Genomic DNA, 11,830 nt, shown 5'->3' with positions numbered 1-11,830 from the left:
AAACATTCTCAGGGAGGGTGGGGGAGACTCAAGAGGCCCCACCCCAGGTTCTAGAGGTGGTAAACTTTTGTGGATGTGGAGGGAGGGAGGGAGGAGACCCTTCTAGGGAGCTTGCAAGTTGTGTAGAAAGCTCCGGGGATACAGTTCTCTCGTGATACAGTTCCATGTGATGCAGCTGTTCGAGGCACAGATGACTTGATAACTGTCCCCAAAACCATGTTTCTTCGAGCTGGACTCAGACTGATTCATTCCACTGTTTTCTATTGGGAGTGATTAGGACGAAAAGGAACTAATGGATGCTAAAGCTGGATGCTAATGCTGGATGCTAATGCTGGATGCTAATGCCAGGACCAATGGCCGTTGGGGGATGGGCCAGTTGGGCCAGAACCAGGTTAGTACCATCTTGGCCCACTCACACACCTCCCTAAGGCTTCTTTGGCACAAATGAATAGATCCTAAAGGACACTTTAGCTATCAGAGTATTAAAACAAGTCCTAATGGATTGGAATAGTCCCAGGAGTCTCATGCCGGGAGAAGAAAAGTCTGGGCCCCCAGTGTGAGGGCCAATGAGATGGCTTAGCAGGTAAAGGTACTTGCCACCAAGCCTCACCATCTGAGTTCAAACCCTGGGAACCACTTGGTGGAAGGGGAGAAAGGACTCTCTCGGGTTATCTTCCCGCCTTACATGCGTCCTGTAGCGTGAGTACCCCCGGCCCCATAGATGAATAAGTATAATTTAAAAAATAATTTTATTTTATTGGTTTTTTTTTTTTTTTTTTTTTGAGACAGTGTTTCTCTCTGTAGTTTTGGTGCCTGTCCTGGATCTTGCTCTGCAGACCAGGCTGGCCTTGAACTCACAGAGGTCCACCTGGCTCTGCCTCCCAAGTGCTGGGATTAAAGGCGTGCACCACCACCGCCCAGCGCCAGTTCATTTATTTTTACGTGTGTCGTGTGCAGGCCATAGGGATCAGTTCTCTCCTTCCACCAAATGTGCGCTGGGGATTGAACTCAGGACATCAGGGTTGGTGGCAGGCTCCCCTGGCTTACTGAGCCATCTGACCAGCCAAAAGTGTGGCAAAGGCTGGCTTAGAATTTGTGATCTTCCTACTTCTGCCTCTTTAGCATATTGTGGCTGCTCACCGCCCGGTGCCTGGTTGAAAATTCTTTTCTGCTGTACAGCCAAGGAACTGGCTACGTGAATAGAGATCCCCAGAAGATTAAGGGAACTCACCTGGCTGCTGCCGGCCACAGTGTGGAGCCATGCTTCTGCACCTGCCACACTGGACACACAGGTTTATTCTTTAGCCCAGGTACAGGTTCCCAGGCTCTGTGGCTCCAGGCCGCATGTAGACCTCTTTCAAACCCTGTTTTAGGGTTTCTAGTGATGTGATCAAACACCATGACCAAAAGCAAAAAAAGGGAAAGGAGTTTATTTCAGTTATTACATGTTGTAATCCACCATCCATGGAAGTCAGGGCAGGAACTCAAGGCAGGAGCTGATGCAGAGGCCATGGAGAAATGCTCGCTATCGTTTGCTCTCCACAGCTTCCCGGGCCTGCTTTCCTATAGCACTCAGGACAGCCAGTCCAGGGACGGCACCACACACAGTGAGCAGGGCCCTTCCACGTCAGTCATCAGTCACGAAAATGCCCCCACAGGCTTGCCCACAGGCTGATCTAGTATGAACATTTTCTTAATTGAGGTTCCCTCTTCCCAAACGACCCTAGCTTGTGTCAAATGGACCTCAAACTGGCCAGCGTGAACTCTGAGTGAATTGCATGTTGAACAGTCTGATTTGGGGGTCCAGAATCAGTTCTAGAAGAAGCTGGGAGATAACAGGGTTGAACTGCCATTAACAGGACTGGGCAGTCATTTGGACATGGCTCTTCCAGAGCAGAATAGGGAGGGGTCAGTGAAGAGAGGGAATCATGGTGCAGAAAGGTGGTGGCATCGTGGGTGTTCCCCTTCCCCTGTGTTGAGTCTTTCTCTTGCCTGCTTCCTAATCAGTTCCCCCTGGGCTGGGCCCTTCTCCCCCAACTTGCTTTCCAGTTCATCTCCTAGGCGATCTCATGTTGCCCAGGCTTGACTCACTGTGTAGTCAAGGTTGACTTTGAACTTCTGATCCTTCTGTCTCTGTCCCTGGAGTGTGTGCAGGGATTACAGGCATGTGCCCCTACATGGTTTATACAGGGCTGAGAACCAGACCCAGGGTTTCTTATGTGCTAGGCAATATTACTCTATCAACTGAGACAGCCATATTCCCAGCCTTAATTTTAATCTAAGCTATCTAGCTATATCCATCTATCATGTATCATCTATCTATATCATCTCTCTATCTCTCTATCTATCCATCCATTGTAGTTGGAAGTTTTCCTATCCCACCCGGTCCCGCAGCCACTTGGACCCAAATAAACACACAGATGCTTACTATTAATTACAAGCTCTTTGGCCTATGGCTCAAGCTTCTTGCTAGCTAGCTCTTATAACTTAAATTAACCCATTTCTAATAATCTATGTGTTGCCATGTGGCCATGGCATTACCGGTCTGCTGGCATCTTGTTGCTCTTTGGGTGGTGGGCTGGCATCTCCTCCCACTCTCTTTCCTTCTCTCACTATTTTTTCCCACCTGGCTCCATCCTGCCTTGCCATAGTCACAATCAGTGAGAGTAACACATATTCACAGCATACAGAAAGACATCCTACAGCAATCCATCTATCCATTCATTCATCCATCTATCAATCAATCTACTTTCCTTCCTTCCTTCCTTCCTTTGTTCCTTCCTTCCTTCCTTTGTTCCTTCCTTCCTTCCTTCCTTCCTTTGTTCCTTCCTTCCTTCCTTTTCTTGTACTGTGGACTAAACTCAGGGCTTGCACATGCTAGGTAAGTTCTCTACCCCTGGGCTATACCCCATTCCCTTTGAAAATAAAATTTGATGGGGAGGCCCAGTGAGATAGATGCCTTAGTGGGTAAATAAAGTATTTGCCATGAAAGCCCAGTGGCCCGAGTTTGATCCCAGACCCATATAAAGGTGGAAGGACAAAGTCAACTCCACACAGTCACCCTCTGACCTCTGTGCACACTTTCCCATACCCCATAAACAAATTGTGGTGGTTTAATGAGCATGGTCCCCACAGGCTAATGTGTTTGCATGTGTGGTCTCCAGTTAGTGGCGATGTTTGGAAAGGCTTAGATGTGGCCTTGTTGGAGTAGGTGTGTCACTTGGGATGGGATTTTGAAGTTTCAAAACCCCATGCCAGGCCCAGAACGGCTGTCTCCTGCCTGCAGATCAGGATGTGAGCTCTCAGCCACTGCTCCAGCACCAGGCCTGCCTGCTCCCTGCCATGGTGGTCATAGACTAATTCTCTGAAACGGTAAGCAAGCCCCCAGTGAAGAGTTTTCTGGTATAAGCTGCCTTGATCATGATGTCTCTTCACAGTAATAGAACAGGAACTAAGATATATACCATTAAATAAAAATTAAAATAAGAAGATTTTGATAGGGTCTCCAGGGCAGCTGACTCTGGCCTGGAACTTACCCTTGCCTCAGCCTCTCGGGGGCTGGTATTACAGGCATGCACCACCACACTCAGCTAGGTTTTAATCTATTTACCATACACGGTGCATATCCAGAACCACACACATAGTATTTCGTAATGATTTGAAAAAGCACACATGAGTGCTGCCATGCTGCAGCTAGATCCCTGGGGCTTTCCTTTTCACCCAACCTCTTCTGGATCTTTCCATGTCAGCCCATATAGCTCTCATTTATTCTAGCCAACCTCAGGCCACCCCTCAAAGGAGTGTCCAAGTGTATTTATCCATCTCTCTACTGATGGGAAGAATCTTCTGCAGTTCTGCTCTTGTTACTCATGAGAGGATGTTTCTGTAAGGGTTTTTTTTTTTTTTTTTTTTTTTTTTTTTCCAATGGGGGATGCACAGTAAGGTGAGTATAAACTAGAGTATGTGAATGGTAGGTTGTCTTTTTTTAAACCCTTCACGGGGGGGGGGGGCGGCGGGTTCTAGGCAGGAGTTCTACCACTGAGCCACACCCCAGCCCCTCACTGGGGGATTCTAGGCAGGTGCTCTACCACTGACACACCCCAGCCCCTCACTGGGGGATTCTAGGCAGGTGCTCTACCACTGAGTCACACCCCAGCCCCTCACTGGGGGATTCTAGGCAGGTGCTCTACCACTGAGCCACACCCCAGCCCCTCACTGGGGGACTCTAGATAGGTGCTCTACCACTGAACCATCCATTCAGCTCTTGGTAAATTTCCAGTTTTAGTTTCTCACATGTTTCATGAGCAGCTTTCCATAATTGTTTCCTGTAAGGATCTCTGAGATCTTGCGTCAGGCTCTGGGTTTTGCGTGAATTTCTGTTTGTCTCATAAAGTCATTGGCATGTGGTGTACAACTCTTTTGTTTTTTGCTAAGAAAGAGGAGATAGGATCTCACTGTGGCTTTGATTCACATTCCAGCCCGATTACTAATGAGATCTGAGTATCTTTACACAAACATGACGGTTGTTTCGGTTTCTTTTGTTTTAATCGATTTGTCCCTGTGTTCTATCAGGTTCTTTGATTTTTAAAAAATGTTTTTAAGATCACTCTTTCTTTCTTCCTCCTCCTTCTCTCCCCCTCCCTCCTTCCCTCCCTCCCTCCCTCCCTCCCTCCCTCCCTCCCTCCCTCTCTCCCTCCCTTCCTTCCTGTCACTGTGTACGTACACAGGATCTCTCCTGTGGAGGTCAGAGGACAACTTGGGGCAGTAGTTTCTCTTTTCCCACCATGTGGATCCTGGGACTGGAACTGACGTCATCAGACTTGGTATTAAGCACTTTATCCAAGACCTCTGGTTTTCTTTCTTCCTTCTTCCCTCTACCATCTCTCTCTCTCTCTCTCTCTCTCTCTCTCTCTCTCTCTCTCTCTCTCCTCTCTCTCTCCTTCCCCAGTGGTGGCAGTGGACCTCAGTCTCTTGCACACGTTAGCCATATACTCTCCCACTGGAGCCACCTCCAGCTTTTGGCAATCAGTTCTGCCCTCCTACCATGTGGATCCCCAGGCTCGAACTCGGGTCGACAGACTTGATAGGAAGTCCCTTTACCCACTGGCCCATTATTTCCTTCTTCCTTTCTTTTTGAGACAGGATCTCTTCCTCTTTTTTCATTTTTTTTTTTTTTTTGAGGCAGAGTTTCTCTGTGTAGTCCTGGCTGTCCTGGAATTAACTCATTATGTAGACCAGTCTGGCTTTGAACCCAGAGATCTCTTCCTCCCAAGGCATGTGCCCCTATTGCCTGGCTGAGACAGGGTCTCTTTATGCCGCCTTGGCTGTTCTGGAGCTAGGCTGTAGACCAGGCTGGCCTCAACATAATCAGAGATCCACCTGCCACTGCCTTCCCAGTGTTGGGCTTAAAGGTGTGTTCCACCATGCCGGGCTCCGTTATTTCTAATCCTTTCTTTTGTTGTTTTCCGAAGTATACAAAAAAGGTCAATATGTCATCATGCACATTTGTATGGAAACTTGTATTTTTTTTTCTTGCTAAAAATGACTTTATTCAAGTCACATAAATTAAAACAAAATCACGTTAAGAAACTTGAAATAGCAGGGTTCGAGGCAGAAGAATCAGAAGTTAGGCTCAGATACAGAGAGAGAGATGGAGGCCAAGCTGGGTATATTGCTTGTCAAACATGTGCAAGGCCCTGGTTTCAACCCCCAGTTCTGTACAAATAAAGAGGGGGTTAAATTAAGGGGAGACTGACCGGGTGGTGGTGGTGCACGCCTTTAATCCCATTACTCAGGAGGCAGAAGGCAGAGCCAGGCAGATCTCTGAGTTTGAGGCCAGTCTGGTCTACAGAGCTCATTCTAGAATAGCCAGGGCTACACGGCAGGGTGGGAGAGGAAGGAAGGAAGGGAGGGAGGGAGGAGGGGGGGAGGAGGAGGGAGGGAGGGAGGGAGGGAGGAAGGAAGGAAGGAAGGAAGGAAGGAAGGAAGGAAGGAAGGAAGGAAGGAAGGAAGGAAGGAGGTGGGGTGGGGTGAAGACTGTGAGTCTCATTCTCTGGCGGTCCCTCTTCTTGTAACCCAGGCATTGACCGGAAATGCACAAGGAGCGCTCTCAGAAGCCCCAACGAGCCTCTTACTGGAAACCCGCCTCGCAGGTGATTCGGCAAAAATCAGAAATTTTCTCACGCCGGGCGCGTGTGCTGGCCCCGCGGTGTCTTCCGCCCCCACGCGGCAGAGTTGCGGTACTGCGCCCGTGCGGAGTGCTCCTAGGTCTTGCTCGGGTGGGGTGGGGTGGGGTGGGGGAATGCGGTCATGCTTCTCCAGCGGGGATCCAGAACGGCGCCCCCTGGCGTGGTGGAAGGCAGCATCCACTGGTCCCTCGGTGCTCCAGCTGTTCATCCCTGGTCCTCTGTATGGGGAAACTCCAAGACTTCACCAGAGTGCACAATTCGTTCTCCAGCCGGATGTTGATGGGGAGAGAGAAGGGGCAGGGAGGGAGGCCTGGGGGCTGAGGACAGAGGGGTCTCAGCTGAGGGAGCTAAACTGAGGCTCCTCCTGCGACAAATTGGCTACCCTCGGGCCCAGCCTGGAAGGAAGGTAAGGCCATAGATTCCATCTCCTCCACCCTTCCTTCTCCGTTTCCTTCTTCCCTCCCTCCCGCCCATCCATGCCCGGCAGGTAAACTAGACGGATTCTGAGATGTGCTCTCAGCTGTTTCCCCAGGGGTCCCCAGCCACAGGTTGCCCAAAGCCAAAACCTGCTATTAATACACCTGCTGTGAATGGCTATCCTGGGCTACAGGGTGAGTGTGCCTCCAAACAAAAACCAAATCCAAATAAAAAGGCTAGGCATGGTGGCTCATGCCTGCCGTTCCAGCTTTCGGGAAGTGGAGGCAGGAGGATCAGGAATTCTAGGTCATCTTTGGCTACATAGCTGGTTTGAGGCCAGCCTGTGCTACCTGAGACCATCTCTAAAATAAATAAATAAATAAATAAATAAATAAATAAATAAAAATTAAGAAAGATAGACGGGATAGATAGAGAACTGATCCTAGAGATCAGCCATCCATCTGATCCACGGTCACAGAGTAGCCAGATTTGACCTGAGGTCTCAGGACAAATGAGCAGGGAAAGCGGATCTAGAGAAAGGGAGAGTGGTCCATGTGGCAACTGGGTCCCCATGGTAACTGGACCCCCACCCTGTGGCATCTGTGAGGTCACCCTGCCTCTCCTGGCTGGAGGAATGGATGGAGGCCAGACATGGAGGCCGCTCCCCAGGCCAGATCCAGCCTCCTCAGAATTCTGCTGCGCGTTGGGAAGCTCTCTGTGATGGTAAGCATGGTGGGGATAGGGGACCTGGAGAGATCCAGCGGTTCCTGGCCACCAGGGAATAGCCACCGAGCTCCCAGAAGCCCATTCCCAAACTACTGTGGCATGGCTGGCTATCAGCCATCTTCCTCCCTCCCCTCCCCCTCCTTTCTTTCCTCTCTTCTTCCTGTTTTTTTTTTTTTTTTTTTTTTTTTTTTTTTTTTTATATATATATATATTTTGAGACAAGGTCTCATTAGGTAACTCTGGCTGTCCTGGTGCTTGCTCTGTAGAGCAGGCTGGCCTTGAACTCCCAGAAATAATCTGCCTGCCTCTGCCTCTCCCAGCGCGGAGACTAAATATGTACACCATTACACCTGGTCCTTTCTTTCCTTTAAAAAGATTGTGTGTGTGTGTGTATGTGTGTGTGTATGTGTGAGTGTGTGTGAGTGTGTGTGTGAGTGTGTGTGAGTGTGTGTGTGAGTGTGTGTGTGAGTGTGAGTGTGTGTGTGTATGTGTGTGTGTGTATGTGTGTGTGTATGTGTGTGTGTGTGTGTATGTGTGAGTGTGTGTGTGAGTGTGTGTGAGTGTGTGTGTGTGTGTGTATGTGTGAGTGTGTGTGTGTGAGTGTGTGTGAGTGTGTGTGTGTGTGTGTTGGGAGTCAGTTCTCCCCTTCAACCATGTGGGTCCTGGGGTTCGAACTCAGGTCGTCAGGCTTGGCAGCAAGCACCTTGACCTGCTGAGCCGTCTCACTGGCCCACTTTCCCTTTCCTCTCCCTGCCCTTCTCCTCCCCCTTGCTCATCCCTCTCTTCCTCCCCCTTCTTATTTCCTTCTGGTGTCAATGCCTGTGGGCGTGATGTGTGTACATGCGTGTGGATGCACATGCCTGCGGCTGCACACAGAAGCCACAGGCAGGCCCTGGGTGCCCTCCACTATCACCCTACCTTCCAGCCTCTGAGCTTGGAGCTGATGGGTTTGTTGATTTCGTCCTGTCTGGCAGCTTAACAAGCCCCAGAGATCCCCCTGTCTTGAGCTCCTTTGGTGCTGGGGCTGCAGGGATGCCCTGGCCCATGCCCACGCTGCCTTATTATTGTGGGTGCTGGGACCCGAACTCTGCTCTAGAGCAGGACACGCTCTTAACTGCTGAGCCGTTTCCCCAGTCCCCACTTCTCATTCCCCTACTGCTGTCTCACCATGCAGCCCAGGCTAGCCTCAAATTCACTGTATAGCCCAGGCTGGTCTTGAACTCTTGACCCACTGGGATGACGGCATGTGCCCCCCATGCCTGGCTTCTTATCCTGGTCCTTCAGAGCCTGCAGTCCCTGGACTCTGACGGTCCTGTGGGTCAGGGGGTCCAGGTTGATCGCCTCTGTCCCCCATGGGCTGGAGGCTCTACCAGGGAGGCTTACTCTGCAGGAAAGCATTCTCAACCCCATCCTCACTCCCCTTAATCCCGATCCTTGGTGAAGAGAAGACACTCTTGGCTAACCCACCACTCAGATGAGAGACCTGGAAATCTAATGTCTCTCCCCCTCTACCCCTGACAGGATGTCTGTCATCAATCTCTGTCGCCTCTCCCCCACATCTGGACATCTCTCTGTCCCTAATGAAACCTTTATTTACAGATGCCCTCATGATGCCAAGGGCACCCAGGGGCACGCCTGGATACTCGAGGGAAGTCAGCCGGCCTGTATTCAAATCCTGTAGAGTTAAGGGGGAGGTCACATCTACTTATTTTAATTTTTTTGTTTGTTTGCTTTTTGAGACAGGGTTTCTTTGTGTAGCCTTGCCTGTCCTGGAACTCGCTCTGTAGACCAGGCTGGCCTTGAACTCACAGAGATCCACTTGCCTCTGCCCGCCAAGTGCTGGGATTAAAGGTATTCTCCACTACCATCCAGTTTATTTTTTATTATTGTGTGTGTTGGGTGTTGTAGCACCCATGTGGAAGTCAGAGGAAGATTTGGGGGCATTGGTTCTCTCCTTCCTTTGTACCGGTTCCGGGATCATATTGAGGTCACCAGGCTTGTGGGGCAAGGGCTTTAACCACTGAGCCATCTCTGTTCCTTTGCTTGGTTTCCTGTAGACTAGGCTAGCTTTGAACTTCCTATGGAGCCAAAGAAAACCTTGAATTCTTGATCTTTCTGCCTCTACCTCCCAACTGCTGAGACTGCAGGCATGTACCACGTTTCTTGGTTTTATCCACAGCTGAGCTACATCCCCATGCTTGGAAGTCACTCTTTAAAGATTATAGACCGGGCGGTGGTGGCGCACACCTTTAACCCTAGCACTCAGGAGGCAAAGGCTGGAGGAGCTTTGTGATCTCCAGGACAGTCAGAACTACAGAGAGAGACCCTGTCACAAAAGAAACCAAAGTCCAATCAATCAATCAATCAATCAATAATCAATCATCAATCAAAATAAAAGAGGGACTTTTCTTGTGCAGTCACAAGTGAACTGAGACTCCGCCCACAGTGACTGGGCAGCCCCCATGTCTAAAGCACAGGTTGGCTTCCACCCCAGTTGGGTGGCACTGGGTAACGCTGGTGTCCCTGTCTTCCTGCAGCTGCTCCAGAACCGCACGCACTTGTACCGCTTCCTGCTCCTGAAGATGGCTGTCTTTCAGCAGTGGGTGTCGGGGCTGGCCCAGGAGGCCCGGGGCTCCGGCAGTGACCAGACCCACCTGCTTCCGGGAGTCATCATAACCTGCATCCTGAGCTTGGCCCTTCGAGCTGGACTGGCATTGCTGTGGGTCCCGCTGTGGCTGCTGCTCTGTGGACCCAGGCTGGCCTACAAAGTCGGGCTGAGCTGCTGTCATACTGTGAAACTGGCCCTGGGGCACCTGGGTGCCTGGGAACCTCTGGGCCTGTCTGCAGCCACCTTCAGGGACCTGCTTATCTCCTGTCTGCATAGCCTGATGCTGGTGGCCTTGCTGATGCTGCTGTTGACCTGGAGGCTGGTACAGAAAGCTCATCACTTCAGTCTGGGCTGGCTGCCCAGCCAGGTGGGTTGACAAGGGATGTAGGCTGGGGATGCTGATAGGCTGGGGACTCTGGCTGTGTTACCAAGAGCGCTCAGTACCGGCCATGGGCAGGTCCTGGGGGCCACTTAGCATGTTCTTTCTTTCTCTTTCTTTCTTTCTTTCTTTCTTTCTCTCTCTCTCTCTCTCTCTCTCTCTCTCTCTCTCTCTCTCTCTCTTTCTCCCTCCCTCCCTCCCTCCCTCCCTCTCTCTCTCTTCCTTCCTTTCTTTTCTTTTTTAAAGATTTATTAGTTATGTATACAGTGTTCTGCCTGCATGTATGCCAGCAGGCCAGAAGAGGGCACCAGATCTCATTACAGATGGTTGTGAGCCACCCTGTGGTTGCTGGGAATTGAACTCAGGTCCTCTGCAAGAGCAGTCGGTGCTCTTAACCTCTGAGCCATCTCTCCAGTCCCTAGCATGCTCTTTTTCTTTCTAATTTTTTATTCTTATTTTTAAATCAAGTGTGTGATTGTTCGTGTGTAATTGTTTGTGTGTGTGTGTGTGTGTGTGTGTGTGTGTGTGTGTCCAGAAGCCAGAAGAGGGCATCAGATTCCCTGGAGTCGGTGTTACAAGGAGCTGTGAGCCACCTGATGAGGATAATGGGAACCGAACTGAAGTCCCCTGCAAGAGCAAGCACTACATGCCCTTACCCACTAACCTATCTCTCCAGCCCCACAGAATGTTACTTTAAAAAAAAATTATTATTATTTATCTGTGTGTGCACACGTATGTGTGTAGGGATGCTTGTGCCTGCACACAAGTGGGTGTCCGAGAAAAACAAGATTTGTTTCTCTCCTACCATGTGGGTATTGGGGCTCAAACTCAGTTTGCTGAGTCATCTCTTTGGCCCTTGCTTACCACGCTCTCGCTTGCCTGGACCCTCCTGCAGAATTCTGTGTTGCTGGAAACCCTGGCGCTGCTGAGACGCCTCTACCTGTGGGTGGAGCGCACGACCACACTCACCTCCTGGAACCTGGCCTATCTCGTCACTTGGGTCACCTGCCTTGCTTCCCACCTGCTCCAGGCTGCCTTCGAACACACAGCCCAACTGGCCCAGGCTCAGGAAGCCAAGTCCCAGGAGACCTCAGGGCCCCCTCGCCTCAGTTCTTAATTCCAGAATCCTCCACCACTGAGGCTGGGCCCTCCATCCCAGCCTGAAACTCCGGAGAATAAATGTGTCCCCCACCCGCCTTTTGGAGTCATCATCCTTCTACCTAGCTGGACTGGAAGGCTATTCTGTGTCGTATGTGTGAATGTGTGTATCTGTGTGTGCTTGTGCTTGGGTACACATGGAGGAAATCCCAGGCCCAGGCACCTCTGGGATGGAAATCACATTCCCCAAGTGCCTTTCAGGTATCACATATCAACCCTCTCAGACACTTTACATATCGTTTGGATTGTCTCCTAGCAACCCCAGCCTCTGGCTTGACTATCATTTTCCACACAAGAAAATTGAGCCTCGGGGATTGGTCATTTCCAAGGTCACGGAACATGTCCCAGCCAGCT

The 11,830-nt window shown here is 50.4% G+C and overlaps 1 protein-coding gene across 1 annotated transcript; it reads left to right on the top strand.

Moving 5' to 3' along the window:
• Window positions 1-7,197: 7,197 nt before the first annotated feature.
• Window positions 7,198-11,435, top strand: LOC114693701 (transmembrane protein 270). The gene is made up of 3 exons (XM_037198550.1): window positions 7,198-7,328; window positions 9,869-10,306; window positions 11,214-11,435. The coding sequence occupies exons 1-3, from the start codon at window positions 7,257-7,259 to the stop codon at window positions 11,433-11,435; spliced, it is 732 nt and encodes a 243-aa protein (XP_037054445.1). The 5' UTR covers window positions 7,198-7,256.
• The last annotated feature ends 395 nt before the right edge of the window (window positions 11,436-11,830 follow it).

The sequence above is a fragment of the Peromyscus leucopus genome, chromosome 23, assembly GCF_004664715.2.
Source record: "Peromyscus leucopus breed LL Stock chromosome 23, UCI_PerLeu_2.1, whole genome shotgun sequence".
Taxonomy (NCBI): domain Eukaryota; kingdom Metazoa; phylum Chordata; class Mammalia; order Rodentia; family Cricetidae; genus Peromyscus; species Peromyscus leucopus.
Note: the sequence above shows the minus strand (reverse complement) of the source record. Positions and strands in the feature narration are given on the sequence as shown.